Source organism: Lepidothrix coronata, unplaced genomic scaffold (genome assembly GCF_001604755.1).
Source record: "Lepidothrix coronata isolate B3197 unplaced genomic scaffold, Lepidothrix_coronata-1.0 Scaffold91, whole genome shotgun sequence".
Taxonomy (NCBI): Eukaryota; Metazoa; Chordata; class Aves; order Passeriformes; family Pipridae; genus Lepidothrix; species Lepidothrix coronata.
Genome location: NW_016690271.1, coordinates 2,700,355 through 2,723,495, shown reverse-complemented (window position 1 = coordinate 2,723,495; position 23,141 = coordinate 2,700,355). Strand labels below are relative to the sequence as shown.

The 23,141-nt window shown below is 46.6% G+C and overlaps 1 protein-coding gene across 3 annotated transcripts in view; it reads right to left on the bottom strand.

Moving 5' to 3' along the window:
• Nucleotides 1-22,671, bottom strand: part of AATF (apoptosis antagonizing transcription factor) — a 48,370-nt gene extending 25,699 nt beyond the window's left edge. Inside the window, exons 1-9 of one of the 3 annotated variants that reach the window (XM_017821519.1) lie at nt 22,574-22,671; nt 20,856-21,044; nt 19,967-20,214; nt 19,750-19,936; nt 18,960-19,097; nt 3,582-3,696; nt 3,034-3,238; nt 1,861-2,025; nt 1,036-1,119 (exon numbers count right to left, since the gene is read on the bottom strand). In XM_017821519.1, coding sequence (XP_017677008.1) covers nt 1,036-1,119; nt 1,861-2,025; nt 3,034-3,238; nt 3,582-3,696; nt 18,960-19,097; nt 19,750-19,936; nt 19,967-20,214; nt 20,856-21,044; nt 22,574-22,658 — 1,416 coding nt within the window. In that variant the 5' untranslated portion in view covers nt 22,659-22,671. Of the gene's footprint in view, nt 1-1,035; nt 1,120-1,860; nt 2,026-3,033; nt 3,239-3,581; nt 3,697-18,959; nt 19,098-19,749; nt 20,215-20,855; nt 21,045-22,573 lie in introns of all 3 variants that reach the window. The other 2 variants (XM_017821520.1, XM_017821518.1) reach the window with 2 other exon arrangements.
• Between the last annotated feature and the right edge of the window lie 470 nt (nt 22,672-23,141).

Genomic DNA, 23,141 nt, shown 5'->3' with positions numbered 1-23,141 from the left:
TCTACAAAAATTTTCTTGGGACATCTACAGCAGAAGGGTTGGAAGAGTGTTGGAAACCTTCTCGGAGGGCAAAAAAAAGGCAATGTTTAAAGTTCTCTGTATTTCCTACTGGTAAAACACAGACAAGAATTACCAATTTAATACACCTTTTCATTCACCCCTAGTCCTGGCTCTGTACATGAAACCCTAAATTTTGGAAAAATTCAAATGCTTCTGGTTAAATCAGTTACCAGAGCACCTGGTAACAGCTCTCTTCCACTGCCCTAACACTTCACTAGACAGTCTGAACACTATTCAGATCAAAAATTTCTGCCTTTCTAATGATATAATGATATTGGTCTAGTCCTGAAGTTCAAGCTCTCTGTGGATCATCAAAGCAGACTCAGGTTTTCGTGCCTCGGGGAAGGAATTACAGTGACATATTCCTCAATATGTGACAACTTCCATTTTTCACAAAGCTGGCACTGTCTTTATTTAAACAAGCTACAAACACAAGGTTTCTGTGCACTGGGTGCAGACTCCTTGTTTCTAAGAATTTTGCAAATTAAAAGAATGACTGGCCCGGATCCAAGCTGGAATGACTCCAAGAGAAGTGCCAGAGAAGCCCTGCAGTTCTCCCATTCAGCTGGGAGGTGAGATGATTCAGGCTGAGACAGGAGTAACTTCGGTGCTTTTGAGGGTCTACTAGGATTGTTTTTCATAATGGGACTCTGCCCAGGGAGAACAGTCACCTTCAGGGAATTCAGTGATTTTTTCTCTTGTGTAGCAACATTCCCCAGGGAGAACCACAGGCTCAGACTCACCCTGCAGCCCTGACACCCCCAGAGCAGCAGTGCCAGGTTTGAGCTCACACAGCCCCCTACAACAAAAACTGAGAGCAAAGTCCCCTGAGCTATCCACAGAAATTTTGGATGTTAAAACAGGCAGCTAAGTTTCACAGGAGCAAGAAATACAGAGCACAGAACCACCTGCATTATCTCTGTAAGTATTAAAAACCAACTGGAGGCATAATTCCACACATTTACCATCACCTACCTGGTGATAAAAGTCATCATCATCAAATATCTCCTCATCTATGTCCTTCAGGTGTCTGTTGGAATCTGAGGGAGGGAGCACTTCCTGGAAGCACAAAGGAAATACTGAAAGCTCATATGTGAATATTTCTGTCCCTAACTCCAACGACATCACGTGCAGCAGCCTGTAAACACACTTGATGATATGAAGGAATGGAGAAAAACTCCCAACATAACAAGCTTTTAAGGACTAGGAATACATTCAAAGGTAAGGCAGAAACGTTGCCAATGCCAAAATAGATTTATGATACCTTTACTGGGAAATAAATAGGACTCTGCAAAGTCTTTCTGGCAAAATACTACAGATATTTTTAATGTAATGGCAAAAATACATCTTGCTAGTGCAGTAATTCTACCTGATCTCTCAGAATTGAGTATTTATTCATTCTTAAATACTAAATTAATAACGGACTTACCACTAATGTATTCTGTAGGTTATATGCAGTACAATTTTGGAAGTGACTTTCTGGGTTAAAGACTCTGAACTGCAGCATAAAAAGCAAGTTCTGTAGCCTCGAAAAGCAGATTTAGTGAGCATCACTTCCTCCAGCACCGGAGGGGCACAATCCCAGCCCAAACCTTGTCAAGAACTGGGAGGGGAGATAATGCAAACACCATAAAACTGGAATTGAAATGCCTACATCTTCTCCTCAGCTGTTACACCGCAGGAACCAACGCTCAGGTGTCTCCTCCATAAACCTCTCACGAACGAGAACGCTCCCTCTGCTAATTGCTGTGCAGTTTCCCCGCTGCTGCAGGGTGAGTTACAGGAACAAGGCCCCCTTACCGAGTTGTCAGGCCCGGGCTGGGGGGCTGGCTGGGGCTCCTGCTCCTGCTTGCCCAGCACGGTGTACACGGAGCGCTTGGTCTGGGTGCGCCGGAGCAATCTCTCCTTGTCCATCAGGATATGATCAATCTGAGTCAGGATGGAGCGCTCGAAGGCACCGAAACCCTGCAAACAGCATTAGCCAGTGTCAGATAATGCAGAAAGCTTTTCCTCAAGGCAGCAATGTTCCCCTATCTTTCCATGTCAGTGGATAAGCAGACAGCATTCCAAGAGGAGGGGGTTTGGGTTGCGTCGCAGGGATTTCTGTTAGGATTTTTTTATTTGTTTCTCCCTCGCTCTCCCTTCCCAACCTGAGGCAACTTGACGCCTGGCTTAATAAAATGCCTTTGCTGTTCTGGTTCAGATTAACTTCTCAATGATTAATACTAACTCGGAGATGTGAGGAGACCCTGGATCTCTGGGTGAAATGATTACCCATTGTATTAAATGTACACTCCACGGAGGAGGAGAGCCACAAAAGGCCCCAGTTCTGTTAGAAACCATAAACAGCTTGGAGATCAGCAATAATAAGCTGATAATTTTTATTTTCACAGAGCTTATTTGCTGCTGGAGACTGGTTGTGGTGAGATGTCTGGTCAGGAGATCACCAACACCAATGAAGAGTTTTTCCCCAAACTTGTGAAAACGTTTGTCCCTGAAAATGTTATTTCTGCCTGTCTGCTCAAAACAAAAGGCTTATGTCTTTGATATGTGAGGGCTGAGCTTCTCTCCAAACTCCTCTAAGGTTGGGGAAAAGCGTGTCCCTGTGTATTTAGTTCTTGCTGTGTTACCTCTCAGCTTAACTTGGAACATTTATGATACGAAACTTCCAAATAAACTTAGAATCATAGAATGGTTTGGGTTGGAAGGGACCTTAAAGCTCATCTCCTTCCACCCCCTGCCACACCTCCCACTATCCCAGGTTGCTCCAAGCCCCATCCAACCTGGCCTTGGACACTTCCAGGGATGGGGCAGCCACAGCTTCTCTGGGCAACCCATGCCAGGGCCTCACCCCCCTGACAGGGAAGGATTTCTTCCATATACCAAACCTAAATTTCCTCTCTTTCAGTTCGCGCTTGTTCCCCAAATCTCTGCTCAACAAAAGCACGTCAGCACACACGAGCCAAGACTCGCCTTTCCCATTTTGCCAGTTGCCAGCTTTGTCTTGTCGTGCCACTTCTGCAGGACGCTGTTCCGGTAGGGCCTGAGCTCCGCGTAGCGCTTGGCGATGAACTCGGGGTAGTCCTCAAACTTCAGCTTTCGCCTGGGGAGGCTCCTCCTCTTCTCCTGGGCCTTATCCACCTGCTCCTCATCGCTACTGCTCGGGATTTCATCCTCACTAGAACAAAACACGCAGGCTGAACACCCTACACCTCTCTAAGGCAACGTGTGAATTCTCAGCGGCCCCTCCACCACTGGCTTTTTCCACACCATGGTGGTGTTTTTAGCACAAGGCCCACGGTTTAGCCCCTGCTCCATTATCAGAAAAACTACATAACACACATCCCACAAGGCAGAAGGAATTCAAATGGTCATTTGTCCAGAGTATCTGTCACCCAGACACAGCAGCAACTGAGAGAACAGCAGAGTGAGGGTGGTCAGGAAGGCTGTGCATTGCCCTGTTTGCTGGAGACAAAGGATTCAGAAAGATTCAGAAATATCTTGCCTATTTTTGTATTTACCTCTCAGCTTTTGCTTGCTTTCCATCCACCAGGTGCCTCGTGCCTGGGTACTGATAAAGCAGCTCGTCCTGAAGCTCCACCAGCACTTTCAGCAAGGCCTCCAGAGTTTTACAACCTGCAGAGCAAGAGACACAAGTGACAATTTCTTGCTCCTGGTGAACACTCAGCTTTGCAGTGCTTAGTTTCTCATCTTGAATCAGAATTTCTGCCGCAGCCACTGCATGTCCCATTAACTGTTTGTCTATAATCAGTTAGAGATGTGGTTTTATCTTCAAACTGATTTATGGCTGTTAATGTCAAACACCACCACGCTGGGGGAGAACATTTCTTTCCTAAGAAGGGAGGAAAGGAGGCAGAACTGCCTTCTAAACATCTGCCTGGCTGCACATTGGGAGTGTACTGATCTAATGTTTCATCCACAAACATTCCCACTGCAGAGCCTGAAGGATTAACATCCTAAAGAAGCAACACACATGTGACAACAATCTTTTTGCTGACTCACTCGTTTCTCTCCTGTGGTAAGTTCTGCAGCAGAAGCAAGACTCATTTGAATAATATGACACAAGGGAAAGTGCACATATGTACAGACCCTCCACACTGACCTCTGACTTTCCCTTCTTGTACACAATGTGCATGTTGTAAGAAGAAAAACCAAACCCCAACCTCCTGCAGGGCTTTGACCGTCGCTGTGCTCACCACACAGGAGGGAGGAGAACTTAGACTGCAAGTAAAATTAAGTGTAGCAGAACTATGGGGGAAACTTAAACAATGACCTGGCAAGTTCAATGAGAAGATCCTGACCTAAAAAGTAGGACTGAAGGCCCGGAGATCCTCAGAAAAAAAGGGAAGAAAAGATTGGTGTGGAGAGGTGTAAAATGATCAATACAGGTGAGTTTTACAGGGATGAGCAGTTGCACTCCAGGGTGTTCACACACAAATCCTGAATGTAGATCTGATGCTGGGTATCCAAAGGCTTTTGCCCCTGACCATTTTCCTGTATCCATGCAGATGGAGAAAACACAGTGTCTGTTCCAATGACTATATGTTCTCCAAGGACACAGAGTTGCAGCTGACCATGGGACAGGTTAACTGCACACTGTCACAGCATCTGTTCTTTAAAAATAGTTCTTTTGTGGCAACCAACAAGCCTCCCTGCAGAACTCTGCCATAGAAAACAAGTGTTTGCCTGGGCCTACACAAACTCTCCCTTTGCACATGGCCACACATCAATCCCAGGGTCAGCTCTCCCAGGTAAAACACTTGGCACACTTATACCCAAAAATCTAAACTGAACTTACTCTGCCTGGCAGAGCACGTGGATTTGTGTGGAGGGCAGGAGGTGGAACTTCCCCAGAGCCTCCTGTGCCATGAAACCAGCAGGGCTGCTCTGCTTAACTCCCAAACCTCCTTCTCTGTATTTGGCACAAAAGAACAGAGAGAACTTTTCGCCACTCGATTTCTTCCTTATTTCTTTTTTTTTTAATGGGGGACACAGAGATCATGGGTAGAGTGAACAGCAAATCTTCCTCAGCCAGACAGAGACAGTGCCAGCAGAAATCAGCCCAGACACTCAGAGGTCTCAATCTCCCTCGTGTTACCACTGTGATATTGCTCAGTTGTCACCATCTTCAGATAAATTACGCCCTGACCTCAGTAACAGGAATGTCAAGGAGAAGATGCTTTAAGATTTTTGTTGCAGATCAGCTGTTGGATTCATCCTCCCCGAGCCCAGGGTTCATTATAGATACGTTCTGACAACTCCTCTCTATAAACCTATTAACGGATTAGGTTTGCTGCACTTGTAAATCAGACGTGTGTTAGCATCAAAACAATTCCACGAGACAAACAGACAAAAGCCCTTTAAAAAATGCATTTGTTGTGCGTGTCTGCAGCTAAGGCATCACTTGCAAAAGCAAAGTGCCCCCACCCCAGCCTGAGTGCACAGCTTACACCAGCAAAATCCTTCCCACTGCCTGCAACACAGCTAAATGTCCCCAGAGCTTCCGAAACTGTTTATTTTCTCCCCGCTGCCTCTCCTCCAGCAGCAGTGCTAATGCACCCCAGGCAGCTTTGATCCTGGCAATTACAACTGGAGTAGCACTCCAGCTCTTCTGGGGTATGGCAGGGCCACGGCAAGCAGGCAAGGAAATAAAGACAGGCTCAAGCTCCCCCGGGCTATGAGATATGGACCCCAACAGAAGTGGGGATGGGGAGCAATTTTATTTGGAGTGAAGGGGATGGAGAGGGCAGGGAAGACAATGGCTGTGCGTCTAACCAGGTGGGAGGGCTAATTATTCCAGGCAGTGGCTTCATCAGGAGCCTCTTACAGCTGGGTAATTTCCGTGTTTTCAGTCCTTGTGTATTTAATAGCATTACTGCATGGCATTCTCATTGTTCCTGTTGGCTGCTTAAGTGTGCTGTAAACTCAACTTCAGAAGCCAAGTGTCACCCTGCTCCCTTCCCATCCAGCCCTGCCCTATCCATTTCATGTTTAATTCCAGAAGGGACTGTTTTCTTCCCAGTCTGCTCTTCATCTTCTCTTCCCTCTAATGCCCTTGTCTGCCTTTACACCCCTGCTCTGGGGAAGAGTCTGAACCCATTTGTGAACGAAGGCAGCACAAAACAGAACAGTTTCAGGGCTGCAAACTGTGCCATTCTGAAAGGCAGCCGGACACTGACCCTCCCGCTCTCCCTACCTGCCCCCCAGCACATTTTTTGTAATGCTGCTCCTTGTCTGAAACACACAATTAAACAGAAAACAGCCACAAACACTGAGCTTTCAAACGCCCCAGTACATTGAGGCGACCAACTCGCAGCTTTCACATGTGAGAACCATCAGGTCTGTCCCTCCTGCTCCCTTCACAGAACAAAGCCAGTGGCACCTCTCAGGGACAGGCAATGCCAGCCCTGGCCACAGAGCAGGGATCTCCCACTGCCATGACCTGTGTTAGGTCCCGGGCAGTCCCTGATGGTTTTGTTTATAAAGCTTCCAGGACCGAGAAGGTAATGACACAAACCAGCCAAGGATGAAACAATGCTGTTAACTCTACAACTGCTCTGCCCCTACTCCCCCTGACCCTGATGCCAACAGCTTATTCCCAGCTGCTCTTCCCAGCACAGTGCCCAGGACAGTGTCAGTGACTGCAGACGCAGCACTGTGAAAGCAGCTGGAAAGTGTGGAATGTGAAACCCTCCCGACCCAACTTTGCTGGCACAGTTCACCCCAGTTGGTGCCTCTTTCACCCCTTCTCTCCCACTCTGTGTTGGTAGCTTTGCTGCATCCCTTATAATCTGCTCTCCAACGTGCTGGGGTAAATATTCCACCTTATTTATCAACACCAGTGTCACAACTGACACCTTTAACACTGGCCCATAAATCATCAGTGAGCAAAATCTCAAAACTATCTCCTTTTCCAGGAGTTACTTCTGCACATCCAACCTGTTGTTTGTGAGGGCAGGTGACTCAGTACTGCCTTAAAAACTAAGGAAGCTGATCCCTTTATGGCATCTAAAATCCTCCCAGACAACTCAAACTCTGTGTGTGGGGGAGGCAAATGAAACCCAGGACAACACACAACTCCTCCTTCCATCAAACCTTTCCTAAAGCTGCCCTTTGGGAAAGAGAAAAGGATGCTGAGTGGGATCCATCTGCAGCTGCCCCAAGAACACAACAAACGTGGTTTGTATAAAACTTCCAGCTGAAATGGGACTCAGAGTGTCTGTGGGAAGACATTAACTTGTAAGAGTCACTTTTGAGAGTCCACAGGAGCCCCTTCATTTTGTGTATAGGAGTGAAAAAGTTCTTCCAGATCCAGCAGGCAGCATATCAATACACCAGGAAAGCTGGGAGCCAGCACCAGTAAATCAAAGTGTGCCTTTCTGTTAATACTCCCTCACACGTTCTCATTTTATACATCCCTCCACCCAGCCAGGAAGCAGCCCTGGAGTATTTAGCTCCACTCAGGGATAGCACTGCCATGTATCAAAGTGTCAGGAGACCCACCAGAGATGAAATCTGTCCTGCTGCTCTCAAACCACAAAAAATCAATTTTGTCAATGCCAGTGGTTATGGACAAACTGGCTGTGCTGGTGGCACCCCCTCGGACTGGGGAGGGCTCCTGGTGGCAGGGGACTGACCCCCCAGGCTCTACCCCCTCATCCATCCTCTCCACATGCAGAGTTGCTGTGGAAGCCCACACAGTGCCATGTAGGATGGCTTCAGTGCTCGTCCATGCTCCTACTCCAGCATTCCCACAGCTTCCTGCACAAGAAAAGATCCGTGCTCTTTTCCATGACCTCTAAAAATGGGGTCTCATTCCATCTTCCCAAGCAGCTGTGGAGAGCAGCAGCTGGTGAGGAGCAGCAGGGAGCTTTGAGCCCATGGAAAAAAGCTGGAGCCTCAAGGCTTTCCAAGGTATTCACAGAGCCAAGCCCTGGGATTCCCAAAACTTCTCCACTGGGCACATTCCTCCCTGTATAACCCCGGTCCACCCATCCAGCAGATTTAGAGCATGACAGGTTCACAGAGTCAAGCCCTGGGATTCCCAAAACTGCTCCACCAGGCACCTCCTTCCCACCTGACCCTGGTGCATCAATCCAGGAGATTCTGAGTGCAATGGGTAAGGGAGGAGATCCTAAAATTGGTGCAAACCTCCCAGGATATTTGCTCCACGTGGCACCTTGCAGGGTGCTGCCGTGGCAGTGCTTCCCCCAGCCTGAGTTCTGCTGTGCACACACCATACCCAAACACACACAGAACACCCTCCCCAGGATGTGCCAGCAGGAACCAGCGCCTGCCCAGCCCTCAGCTCGACTTCAGAGCCCACGCCAACACCGGGAATTAACTACTTTTTCCCCTCAATTAAATCTGAGGATCTGGCATCACAGGAATATCATTGCCGTGCTGGCTTTTCATTTTCCATGTACCTCCACAGGCTGTGGAAGTGCTCACACACAAAAGCTGGTGTTGGAACGACGGGATGCAGAGCAAAAGCCGAGCTGCCAAATACTGGGAGCGTTCCCCCTGCCAGCACAGAGTCCCTGTGTTCCCACAGAGAGTCCTCACTGAGAGTCTCCATGTCCCTGCCACAGGGAGCAGGCGAGCGGCCACATTATGCAAATGGGAAGGAGGAGAGGAATCCAACCTCTTTTATTTTAATAGCTGCACATAACGAGGAGAATCTTTATCAGGTACGGGTGTTTATCCCAGCATTCAGATGAAGAGGGGGAATTTTCGCTCTTTTCAAAGGGCTGCGGGACAGGAGTTAAACTCCAGGTCAAAATGGCCCTCGATCCGCTGGCCTCGGAACAATACTGCTCATTCAAATCCACCAGCCAGCCACTTGCACTAGTCATCCCCAGCAATTAATCCCCCACGAAACACGTTTGATTAAATCTTTTCAAGCAAATCCTTTGCTTTGCTTTTGTTAGTTCACTTCTTGTCAACATCTATTAAAATATGCCTTTAATTCTCCCACAATCTTAAAAAACACCGATTCCACTGTCTTCAACTTTAATCAACTGTATGGCCGGCATTTTTCATTTCATAATAATGTGCTGTTTGGAATTCAAGAGGCAGGCTCAACATCAATCATTCGGCAAGAATTTTTCCACTGCAATAAATATGCAAATGAGGAAAGCCAGTCAGTCGTATTTCAGGCCCGACTTGCTAGTGTTTTAAAAAAGACACAAATTTATTAATTGCCGTTGGCCAGCGGAATCCTATTACTTTGGGCATTGATTACAAAGCTGTGTGAGTGATTATTGTGCAACTCGCAGGCTATCCAGGCATGAGGAAAAATTATTAAAGCAAGGCAGAGATTATCAACTCGGAATAACAATAAGCCTTAACATTTTAGGCCTCTAACTTCTTCAACAAAGAATTACGCCGGAGCTCCAGTGTATCATAATTCTGAAGTCTGTCAGTATTACTTTTGGAGCTTGCTCTATATTCCCAACAGCAGGACGACGTTCCCAGCCCGGAAAAGGCGGGGGAATTCCTCCAGGTATCGCATCTTAAACATGGGGCTCTGGACAACAGCTTGGCTGGAATTCCCACTGTGTAAGGAACAGCAGGAGGGACAGTGGGGCAGGCAGGGCTCCCCCAGCTTCAGCTTTGCACCCCTGCATGTCCTGGGGCCCCCAAAACCAAGGGAGCAGAGCAATAAAAGGCTGCTGACAAGCCTCACACAGAAGCTACAAGAGCCAGCCCAGACTAAATGATAGGCTGGAGGTGATTTTTTAGCGGTGCTGCAGTTACATACACATTTCTCACAGACTTCAGCTCAACCCTAGCACAAAGCACCTGTAAATCTGTCCAAATTTGGGAAAATATGGGAGGGTCACTCCCACCACGCTTCCCAAAACACTGAGTTTGTGGAATTTTATCAAATCACAGTAGCAAAAAGGCAGACACTTTGCTGCTGATTGCAAAGGTCTGCTCCAAATGAAGGCCCAATTTGCTGGTTCCATTGGAATGCAAATGATGCAAAAGCCTTTGCAGAGGGGAAAATTGTATTCCTTGGGCACAAAGGAGCCAGTGCTGCACCCCCCTTTCACACCAGCAGTTCAGCTGACTCCCAAAGAGTTACAGAACGGCCTCAATTTAGCCCTTTCACTCCAATATTGCTGCATCTGACAGGAAGGACAACAGGATCAGACACAGATGAGTTTGCTAAAAGTAAAGAAAATAACTAGATGCAACAACAGAATAAAGGCTGGGTATTCAGGGGTTTTATTAGAGAGGGCTGGGGGAGGGGGAGAGCTGAGAAGGGAGAGAAAGAGAAACACTTCCATGAAGTTCATGCTCTGCTGATTCCCCTCAACCATCATCTTTTGATATCAGCCCAAAGCAGGGAGGGGACGGGGCTGGTAAAATGAGATTTATAAAAACTGATGTTTTACATTACTGTAAATGCAAAGGGGCTGACAGCACACATTCCTGCCTCTGCCAGGCTGGAATCCCCAAGTACATGGGCAGGGAGGAGAAAGGAAGAGGAAAGGTGAAATCTCATAGTTATCTGGATATTAAGGCCAGAAGGGAACACTAGCCCATCTAGACTGACCTCCCCATATAATACCAGGCCATTAATTATATTTATCATGACAAGCACCGAGTTTCCATCTCAAGGTAACCAATTGCCAATTAATCCGAGTTAGCTGACATTTGCACATGCTTGTCTGGACACTTTTAAAGCCTTTGTTTCCCTGCATCTTGTTTGTGCTGCATACAGACTAACACGCACAAATATTTAGCTAAATTCAATTTAATTTGCTGTTAATCTTGAGAAGCTCAAATGTGAGCAAATCTGTCTGATTAAGTGTGGTGCAATCCCACTGTCTGGAGTTCAGGTGTATCAGGCCACCCACCAGGGATTGTCCCACCATTTCTTGCTCTAGAATTTAAGGCAGCTTTCCAATTAACCTTAAACAACCTCAGTGTCCAACACACGTGGCTATGGAGATCACCTATCAAATGGGAGCACTTATTTTACCACACCTATACAAGAGGAGACAATTCTGCTCAAAAATACTAAATACCACAAGCTAAAAGCCTTGGCACTCCGTGAGGAAGGGCAAGAGTTTTTTTTCCTGAAAACAGCCCAAAACTGCATGTTAAACAAATGTCCTGCATTTCTCCACCACATCCCACCTAGAATTTCTGAACAATTCACAGATGGGAATGACAAGCCACAAAACACTTTCCTGGCACCTCTCACAGCCCAAATTCTGCACAAGCACAAAAACATCACGGACCCCACGACCTGACCACACATTCCCACAACAACAGAGCTCCAAACTCGAGTCCTGTGCCTTCCCTAAAGCCTCTCAACTTCATGTCTCTCCCCTCTCACTCGCTGGCACCTGCACAGACTGGCCCAGGAGCTGCTCATCCTCATTGACCCCAGTCCTTGCCCAAAGCTCTCCACAGCACAGGATCATTGCAACAAAATTCAGAGAAAAAGGATCTGATTCATTCATTTATTTTAGTTGAGAGCAGAGTCTTCATTAATGTCAACAGGCTTTGGCAAAGTCCCAAAAAGAGCTGAATAGATTCTTCATTAGATCAGAGAGAAAAGGTGAAATTTGGGGACACCTGCATCCACATCCATTTAAATCACATTCAGCCCTGCATGAATTGACAAGCCCGATGTTTTCTGTATTCATAAAGTGTCCAGACTAATACAATTCAATTAAAATGAACTACCAGTTTTAAGTGGGCTAGATCTCATCACAATAATTTACACTCAGGCTTGAAACCCAGTTCTGCTGTCACACATTTGTGCAGGCTCCCAGTAAAATCTTCAAAGCAAGAATATATTTAAGTCCATGATCTTGCCTAGCACCAATTAATCCTGTAACTGCTCTATGCCTCTGGAAACTGTGTAATCTGCCTGTGCCTCAGTTCCTCCCCCCTCCCCTGTGACACCCACCCTGCTCTGTATTAATGCATTAACATCTCCAGATGTAGGTATGGATATATTTTATAGTTTTAAAAGCAATCCAGGAATAGGGATGATAAGAAAATAATGAGTGAATTATTGACAGCTGATTCCTGCAGGGTTCTCTGAAAAATTCCAAGCCTGTGTCAATAAAGAACATTTCATCAGGCAGCTTTTCTCTAACCAGGTGTGTCCAACAACAGCCAGGTACAGGTGAGGAGTGAGGCAGAGGAGAGAGGGGGACACCTTGCCAGGCACATCCTCTCTCACAGGAAGTGGAACAGGGTCTCTGGTACCTAAAGTGGACTTGATTTGATTAAATGTCAGTCTGTACTTCATCAGCCTCTTCAACATGACTTACCTGGACATTGCATAGAATGTAAATAGATTTTTTTAAAGACTGGGATTAACAGAACCCAACAAAAATCCTCTGTCAAACACTGAGAACATACAAACATATAATGAACAGACGCTAAAGACAATCTATCCCTCTGCCTTGAATGTCTACTAAATATTGCAGAACCAGCCCAGAAGAAAATGAAGATATTCAGTGTGAAGCACTCATACAGAAAGGTTTAATATGCAAGAATGTAAAACCAGAGAACACATGGCATCCTTGGAGGTCTCCTGCTGGCAATGAATGTAAGTGGGATTCTTAATCACAGTCCTAAGAGGCCTTGTCCACAAATGTGCTGTTTAGTCACAAGCCACAGGTATTTGTCACGGGAGCAGTTAAACCAACCTGCTGCACCCGGGGCCCAACACAGGGAATTATTATGAAGGTCCAGGGAGCTCCAGGTGGGAGCACGGCCCTTTCCCAGCACACTGGCTACAAAGGCACCTATTTCCACCCCAGAAACAGCCATTTCTGGGTCACTCAAAGCTTTAGGAACAAAACTTCCACAACTCCTTCGGTTCCCAGAAGGCCACAAACACCCGGCCTCGAGCAGCCCCTGCCAAATCCTGCAGAGTTTTCCAAGCGCTCCTTTCAGCTCTTCTTTCCAATAAAACTTCATGGAACAGCAACTGTTGGCTGCACCTGAGACACGTAACATCTTAAGGGAATAACTTATCACAGAATCACAGAATGGCCTGAGTTAGAAGGGATCTTAAAGCTTGTTCCACCCCCTGCCATGGGCAGGGACACCTCCCACTATCCCAGGTTGCTCCAAGCCCCGTCCAACCTGGCCTTGGACACCACAAGTTATCCAGCAAACTGACTCTGAGCTGAATGAACTGGCTGCAGCAAATTCTGAACAGTGAGTTCCTGCAAACTTCACGTGTAGTTCCACACTCCCTCCCCTTGTTTCACCTTTCCCCATCTTTCTTTTGTGCTTTCTTCACCACACCCCAGCTCAAGCAGGGCGAAGGGCTAAGAGGTGCCCATGCTCTAAAATCCCACTGTCCAAACTCAGGATGGAGAAGGAAAGGCAGGACTGGGAACCACTTTGAGAAAAGATGCACAAACTTCAGCAGAATTGAAGCAGCTGTATGAATTTTGGGTCTGTTAGCAGCAGCCAAGGCACTGTGCTGCAAGTTGAGGCTGCTGCCAGGCAGAGCTCCCTGCTGCTGCTCCATTAATCCATTAATAATCCAAGCAGGTTTGGGGATAATGGCCTTGCAAGCACGTGGAGCACTGCATTTGATTTTTTTTTTTTAATCTGATTCACTTTATTCAGGTTTATTTTCTCACTGATCACAAATCTTTGTGTAACTTCACCACAGCTCTATAAACAGTAAATAACAGTTAATATTTGTTGTCCCCCCTTTTGTTCCTTCAGTGAGCAAATCCATCCTGACAGACCCTGCATATCTATCTCTTACCAAAACCACTATTTTCCCCATTTCTCTTGAAATTATCTTTAGCTTATGCTGAGGAATAGAAATACAGGATTCTGGTATTTTCTCTTAATCCACTGACAGATGGAGTCAAAGCCAAAAAAAAAAAAAAAAACAAACAAAAAATTCAGCAAGCAGTTTACATTTCAGGGACCTCCTGAATTCTTGGGAAGTGAAAACATATACTTACAAAAACACACTCAACCACTTGTCCCTTCAAAGTCCTGCAATTTCCATCAGCTTCTTGCTTCCTGCAAAATCCTCACCTGAGTTTCTGTACATTTTTAACTCCTCTCACCAACTAAAAAGTGAAAATAGCACAATATGCTATTTAAAGGTTGGAATTCCCAGCTCTTTTTGTGGAGCATAAAGTTATTAGTCACTGCAACATTCCCAGTTTAGTATTTTTAACCAAGAATTATAAAGAAAAAGCAATTAAAATGGCAAGAACAGAGCTACGTGCCCGTACTGGGAAACCCAGGGCTTTTGTGGATGGAGGGATTTAATTTTTAAAGCTCTTGTTGCCTCCTTGCCCCTCAATCATTTGTGGTGTTTTGTCACTTTATCAAGATTTAACATAACAAGCCCCAGACCCTGGAACTGTTTAATCCTGACAGGGGATGTTGCTTCACTTCCACCTCTTCTTTGGCTCTTCCTTGCCCTTGAGGTGATTTTTGGTGACATTCTCGTGAGATCCACTCCTAACCTTCCTGCCCCTTGCAAACATACAGTGAAATATGAATGGCAGGCAAGCAATCTGTGCAGAGACACAGCCCAGAAACTTGCACCTTGCACTCCTTTTCTATGTAAATAATGCAAGGATCCTGCGGGAACATGCCAGGGATTGGAATTTTTAATTAATGGGTCTCTTTAATGTGCAAATCAGGAGCAGATTGCAAATTCTGACTTGCATTGATTATGAAAAACATTAATTGAACGTGCAAGACCCCAAACAGAGGCAACATCTCAAGCCCTGGACTAGACTGGAAGACACAGTGCAGGAGAATACAAATATATCTTGGAGAAACAGCCCACTCCAGGCAGGAGCACCTTGGAATGCCGAGCTGGGGGAGCTCCTGTGTGCAGGGCAGGAAACCCTGGACATTTGTGCTGCATTCAGAGCTCAGCCACTCTGATTTCAGCACTAAAAACCACCCAGACTTTTTCCAAACAGGAATAAACACGAGTTCCATGACCACAGTTCGGCCTCCAATTTGTATGTAAAAAGGGTGACAGGAAAAAATCTGGAATATAATTAAAGATTAAAAAAAAAAAAAAAAAGGAAATAAAAAGCAAGACAGTGCAAACAAAGCAATGGCACTGTTTTTTGTTTTTAACAAACTGCACTAAGTAAATAACACTTAAGTCCAAACAGGAATAAACACGAGTTCCATGACCACAGTTCGGCCTCCAATTTGTATGTAAAAAGGGTGACAGGAAAAAATCTGGAATATAATTAAAGATTAAAAAAAAAAAAAAAAAGGAAATAAAAAGCAAGACAGTGCAAACAAAGCAATGCTGTCTCTTTAAACAGAAATTCATCCTATATAAATTATGGCCATAAACTTTTCCTGCAGTGCAGCCTAATTAATTCTTGTTCTATACACAAAGGGAAATGCTGGGTGACAAATGGGTGTGAAGCCTGAAAGCTGCCAGGTCTGCAAAACATTTTCTACTTCAATTTATAAGCAATTTTGCAGTAAATCATCTACCAGAACCTGAGATCTCAGGAATCTAAGACTGTCCAAAGCACGTTGCAACATTAAAAAAAAAAAAAAAAATCATAAAAGATTACAAAAATAATAAATTAAACACTTGAGGTTTTGTAACCTCCAATCTCAAAACCTGGAAAATGAGCATGACCTTGCCATTTTCACTCACACTTGGCTTTAAACCTGCACATGGAGGGAGCACTGCTGTCTACTCTTTAACACAATTATACTCAAGGCCTTGGGGAATTCCACCAGCTCAACAGGGTTGGTCCAAGTGGGAGATACCAAAGAGGGTATAGAAAGGGTCATTTTCCAATTCAAAAAAATTCATCCTTCCTGTGAGCACAGAGCAGAAACTTCGTGAGAGAAGGAAGGATTTGGGATAAGTTCCTGAAAGCATTCTGGGGCAGCTTACAAGGGGATGTGAGGGACTTGTCCAGGAGCTCAGAGAGCACCGGGAGCCTCCTGCCTTCAGCATCCAACAGTGTTCACCCACAGTCTGCAATTCTGGCACCAACTCATTTGTGCAACTTGAACACCACATCATTTCCTCCTGCTCAGTGAAGGTGATGAAAGCATGCCAAATTTCTTTTGTGGATTTGGAAAGAAGCGCTGGGGCTTCCCTTGAAAGGAGAGCATCATCCAGTCCAACGCAGCATCAGTGTCCTGATTATCCCAAATCCTGTCCAAGGCTGAAGCACATCACATACAATGAACCACCTGAACACTCAGGATTTACAAAGGCCTGCCTTCACCTCATCTTTAAACTTTTTCCATGCACAATTCTTCCATTTTTTCCTGTCTGGGGAACGGGATCCTACCCATAAGCTGGTAACCAACTGGGATGAGAACTCAGGAGTCCAGAAATGTTTACCCAGCCCACAAATCACTGGTCAGAACTGAATAAAAAAAGCTTATTTTTATAGAAGCCACTAAAGCACTTGATCAGCTAAAAATTAAGACTTTTACTGGAAGCTGATTTATAGTGAGATTTTTTTCCCCCCTCATAAATCAAGGTGCATCAATTCATGAAAGAACTTTAAATATATTATGGTGTGTCTTTTCAGAAAGGACTTAGTTTGACCTCCTGAACTGCCAGGTCACAGCAGCTCTGTGAGTGAAGACGTGACCCAGCTCAGGGGGTAAAGCTGAGCTGTGATCAGACACAAACCCTCTCACAGGGCCCAGCACAGCAAAGTGAGAGAGAAAAGGGTCTGTGCCACAGAACACCAACTACATCCCTACAGTCTTCAGATATATAAATTTACTCCTTATTTCATGCACTTTGTAACTTCTGGAAAAAGCATCTTTGCAGGCAGTGAAAGCTGCACACAATAGTGGAGCTCATCAAAATGACTATTTATTGTAGCCTGCTTTATTGGATAATTACAGATTTCGTTTTAAAAAACAGCACTAAAAACGGAACATAATTTTGGTCCATTAGGGAAAACACTAAACAAGAGTAGTAGAAGTAGAATGTTCCTAAATTCATTACTTCCTGTCTGTCAGAGCACTTCCCGTGCTAACTTTGCCCAGGTCACTGCAGCTTTATTTTATTACTGTTTTCAAAGATCAAATACAGAACACTAACCTGAGCTTTGAGGAATATCAGAGTGAACTGCTACAACTTTCCTGCCCAGATTACGAGAAGAAGGAATCACTGAGCAGTTACTAACAGTGGATTTTCCCTCAGAGTTCTGGACAACTGAAGGATTAGCCTCTGCTGCACTCTGGACATTATACTCCATGTTCTTGGATGTATTTTGCTTATGGGAAATATCAAAATGTCAACCATTGTTTCTGTTAAAGGTCTTTAATGATATTGCATTTTAGACCTGTAATGAAACATGGAGCTGGTGCAGTTTGTAATGCATCTCATTAAGAGCATTAATAACGTGTGTTTCACTGAAAGGTCAGCACAGCATTGTTGGGAGTTTGCCTTTTTGTCCTTAATCACTTCAGTCAAAGCAGCAGAGCCAACTTTAAAATAGAAAGTGCCTCCCCTGCTGTAACTCCAGATAAGCTGATTACCTGCCATGTTCTGATCAGGTGTAAGCCATGAGATCACAGCCAAAACCTGCTGCAGGGGCAACACTCAGGGTCATGGGCAGTGATGACCAAAGCTCCTCCTCCAGTTTTGAGATGATATGTGCCAGCTCAGGCAAAAATTTCTTAATCACTACAAGGGGTGGCTGAAGGGGTGGAGAACCAGAGCAAACCTGAGGGTTCAGGTGATGTCTGAAGAGGCTTTGGACACCACTACACTGTTTCCTACCAAGTGGGTTCACAGAAAGGGCTTCTTGGGATCCTCCACAGGGTGTTCACCTAAGGAGCTGAAACTCCTCAAGATTGGGAAAGCAGAAATAGAAGTGAAAGGGATAACCAAAATGGAAAGCTTTAAAAGGCCACTGAGCTTATCTCTGTTATTCAAAATCACTGAAAGAACATCCTGTGAAGTGCATTAATTTCTGATTAGTGAGATAAGGAAACAGAAGATTCTCTGTATAAACATTGTCAGCCCTGTGGTTTTTGCCAGAAAACGACAAACATGTCATGGAGAAATGGACACCAACTGATACCTGCAGAATTTTCATTTATCCCAAAGGATAACACAACTATCTCCCCATGCATTTACTTTAAGGCCAGTAAAAAAAAGTGTCCAATTCTAAAACTTACACAGGCCCACAACACACTGAAGCAAGTGCTTTGCACTTATCAACTGGAGCCTGTACATTATTTTATTTCATTATTATTTCATATTGCAGAACCTACCACAAATCTCATCAGATCGATATCCTTAACAGTGATCCTCAGATATAAACAGATGAAGTAGCTCCAAGCTGGCAAGACATTTGCTGCTGATTTAACTGCACAGCCCCTCTCCTTTGGGCTGAGGTACTCCTGGTTAGGGCAAATCTTTGCATTCACTGACTCAGCACAAAGTTGGGACAAGGTGCCTCTGGACAAACCATCCCAACTGTGCTCTGAACTGCAGCAGTGAAAGCAATTATTTCTAAGATACAGCATGAAAGTTAAATTTTATAAAGAAACTTCAATCCCGACTAGAAATAGAAACCAGAAACAGCAGCAGGACCTGAGCTGAGGTTCACCAACATGGTGTAAGCCATGACAGGCCACCAGCAGGGACCAACCAGGCACACACAGACATGGGTGATGGGAGACAATTTCTTTGTCTGGGATGGGAAAGAGGTTTGGGGTTTTGTTTGCACAGCACCTCATCAGTGATTAATGCAATGAAAACCAACAGCCACTACTACAGGCATGTCCAACTCAAAGCCCTCACCTTCTCATTAGTGCTTCCCCACACAGCAAAACACACTGGCTGCAGCAGTCTAACCAAAGGAGAAAGGTTTAAGGATTCTTACAGCTCTCCACAGCGTTGTCAAACTGCTGTCCACCCTCCTCTCTGAACCTCGGGTAGGTGTCTGGCTGGGGGAGCCTGTTGGCCGTCACCAGTGCCTTCTGCATCTTGATTCTCCCCTCCATTAGCAGATCCCACAGTGCTTCAGGACAAAGAGGAAATAAAGCAATTATTCAGCAACCCAAAACACTTGTGTCCCATGAAGGACTTCACAGCACAGCCCCTCCCCTTTGGGCTGCATTAGTCCTGGTTAGGGCAAATCTTTGCATGCACTGACCCAGCACAAAGCTGGTACCACGAGGTGTCTCTGGGCAAAGCCTGATCCTACGATCCCAACTGCAGCTGGGATCCACAAAAACAAATCACCCCTCTGCTTTACTGTTTGAAAGGACAGTTTGCACATGGAGGTTTGATAGTTTAACAGGGCAGACAGGAAGAAATTCCACTCAGTGCTGCATTTTGAATAGAAAGAAAGTGATATCAGCAGCACTGCACAGGACAAGCAGTGCAGGAAGTCCCCGTCCCCCACACTGGCACCACGAGTATATTCAGCACTGGTTCAATTAAGTGAATAAACTGGTGGATAAACACACTTCACAACACGAGCTTTTGCAGCAGCAGTGACACCAGCTTGCACAGCAGCCTTGGCAGAACATTTGCAAGTGTCTGGGGCTGCTGTAGCATGCACATGCAGTGTGCTAACAGCATGTTAACGTGCCGAGGTGGCTCCTAACACAGCTACAGTGTCAGCAAGGTGACAGCCTTGTCAAAACACAGAGCAAACATGCACAAACCTAGCTGGTTCCTCACAGCTTTGCCCTTCTCTACTTCTTCAGACTCTTGGCCTTTGGAGAAGGTCATCACCCCCCCATCATCTTCGCTGTCTCTGGTTTCCTTTGCATCGTTGTGGTTTTCACTCCCATATTCCTCTTCCTCCTCCTCACTTCCTTCTTCCATGTTGGCATCATCATCTTCATTTTCATCTTCATCTTCATTTTCATCTTCATTTTCATTTTCATCTTCATCTTCCTTTTCACTGCTTCCTGCATCGTCCATCCCCTCTGCAAATTTCTCGAAGTCTGTGATATTCTGGAAGCTGAACTTTGGTGCCTTGTCCTTGGTAGATGGATCTGCCTCTTCACCATCATCCAAGTCATCCTCCTGGTCACTGCTGGGCTTCTCCTTTGCTTTAGTGCCTGCACTGTCATCCTCTTCTGAACCTTCACTGCCGCTGTACCAGTCATCTAGTGCCTCTTCAACTAATAATTAAAAGAGACAAAAGTTATTTTCTTGTCAGAAAAACGTGCCACTTTGCAGGGTTCATCAGTAACAGCTCAGGTTTGGTCTGTTTGAGCCCAGTTTTACCTGTGGATGATGTTACCCTTTGTTTGGGCTAAAAAATGGAAACAGAAGGTCAGAGTCACAGAAAGATCCCTGCCCACATTTTCTGCAGCCAACGATCAGCAGATCCAGGGCTGAGCCTTCCCATCACACAAGGCCATCATAAGGAAACAAGGTGGCCAGAATTTTTATGTGCATTTTTAAATACGCCTTTTTAAAATGAGAATTTGTATAAACTTGTATCTATTGGCTTAAAATTGGGAGCTGTTTCTTTTCCCCCACACGCAATGTTCAGTCAGTGCACTGAACCTCACCTTACCTCTGATTCCTCACCCTGTGGAACTGACCTTCTCTTTGGAGTTTTCCTTTCCTTCAGGCCAAAAAATACAGCCAGAATTCCAGGAAGGTACTTCAATGTGTCCAGCTTAATTGTACCTGTTTCTTGCCCTGTAACAGGGCCCTAATGTTTGTCATCTCAGTTCAGATGCACTGGCTCAGTTCCATGCCAACATCACATTTGGAGTAGTTTAGTAAAAAGAGGAAAAATGAGATTTCTTACCAGATCCTTCTTCAGACAGAGCATCTCCCCAGAGCTCTTCTTGCAAAGCTTTGCGAGATATGGCTTTTCCACTGTACCTTTTATCAGCTTCCAAGAGAGAGGCTGAAACTCTTTTCCTTATGTTACCAACAGGCAAAATGTCATCTGAGGTTTCATCCTCAAATCTGTCAATCACTTTAGCAACAGTAGCTGTGGGGGAAAAAAAAAAAAGAGGAAAAGGGTGACTAAACTGAACTGAATTCCAGTCTTCAAGAACCAGCTGCAGGAAGGAGCCACAGGAAACCTCTCAAGCTCTACAAACAACAGTGCACTGGTGAGCTGCATGGGAACATGGCCTCACACAAGAAGCTGGTTTTTAGGCTTTGAGAGGTGCAGGAAAGCCAGCACAGTAATTTCCAGCAAAGGGGGAAAAGGTTCCTGGGGAATCAAAGGCAGAGACCAAGCCTCACAGCCGGGTTTTGTGAGGATCAGCACCAGTCCTGCCTAGGAAATACTGAGTAAAGTAACACTTCAGATCCAGCAGAGGAGATAAGACAGCTCCAGGGGTATTTTTCAGAAAACATCCTGTGATTCCTCAGTGACAACCTGTGATAACCTGCCAGCTTAACCTTTGCAGGAGGAAGGGAGATGTTACGTTATCTGACCAATTTCAACCCTTTTTCAGAACTCTGGACTTCTCCATGCACAGGTCTGGTACCACTGGGCTCCCCTGCAATGCAGAGATTGATGTTTATTAACAGACACCAAAATAATCCTGCTGAACTATTTTTTTTTAATGAACATCACCTACATTCACACTTTCCTGGCTCCTCTTTATTTTAGAGAACAAGCATTAAGCACTGGACAAACCAAGCCTATCCAAGCCCTTCCATGGATCCTGAGAACAGTCCTTCAGGTGGAGGACTCTGCAAAGCTGGAATGCCTTCAATCACTCCAAACTCACAGATTAAAAGAGGAAAACGCCAATTCAGATGTGCTTTGGCCTCTTGCTATACACGAGCCACTAAAAAAAATACGTAAACATTTCAGAAAGGCTCAACAGAGGAAACAATTGTGGTTATTACCCTCCTTCATGCCCATCCTCTCCAGGACACGGAGCAGAGCAGCCCAGCCCAGAGAACACACCACCCCGTCCTCCCTCCCTGTTCTCGCTCATGTGCAAGACGCCCCGTCCGCCAAATTACAGGGTTAGCTTTGTTCGAGCAATCGAGCATCCAAATCGCTGAGTGCTCTTAACGCGTGTTTCGAAATGTTAATGCCTCGCACAGAGGGAGACAAAAAAAAAATCTCCTGCTCGTAACCAAACCGACCAAACCTCACCTAAATAAGAGTCACCGCAGCTACGAGAGAACGGCAGGATGGAATGGCTGGGCAAGAGGGGCAGAGGCAGAATGCGCGACTCGAGGGATCCCCCGGAATTCTCAGTCTTGGCACCACCGCAGTGGGAAGTTTTGCCCAGAGAAGCTGCGGCTGCCCCAGCCCTGGAATAACCCCGCTGCCGAGGTAACCCCCGCCGCGGGGCCGGGGGGCGCAGCTCGGGGTGCCCGGAGGGGCTGAGGGGCCCCGGCCCCGCGCACGGCCCGGGCCCGGCCCCGCACACGCCGCCGCCGCGGCGCCACGTGCGGCCGGTCCGGCAGCGCCCGGGCCGCCCCCGCCGGCCACCCCCCGCCCGCCTGACCCGGGCCACGGTGCCCGACCCTCCCTCGGGACTCCCGCACCTTCCTCCGCGTCGTCCTCGGGGTCGCGCAGGGCGGGCCGGGGGTCGAGCAGCTCCCGCAGCTGCTCCGCCAAGGGCGCCGCCATCTTGGGGGGGGCGCGGGGCGGGCAATGGGGCGGGGCCTGAGAGGCGGGGCGGGGCGGGGCGGGGCCTGGCGCCCGCTGGGTCCTATCGCCCGCCCGGGGACAGCGCGGGACCAGCCGGGGGCATCGGGGGTCCCACGGGGTCACAACCGGGAGATATCGGGGGGTCCCGCGGGGTCACAACCGGGAGATATCGGGGGGTCCCGCGGGGTCACAACCGGGAGATATCGGGGGGTCCCGCGGGGTCACAACCGGGAGATATCGGGGGGTCCCGCGGGGTCACAACCGGGAGATATCGGGGGGTCCCGCGGGGTCACAACCGGGAGATATCGGGGGGTCCCGCGGGGTCACAACCGGGAGCAGTCGAGGGTTCCCGGGGGGTCCCGCAGGGTCCCAGCCGGGAGCCATCGGGGGGTCTCGTCGAGTCCCAGTGGAGAGCGATCGCGGGTCCCGCAGGGTCCCAGCTGGGAGAGATTGGAGGTCCGA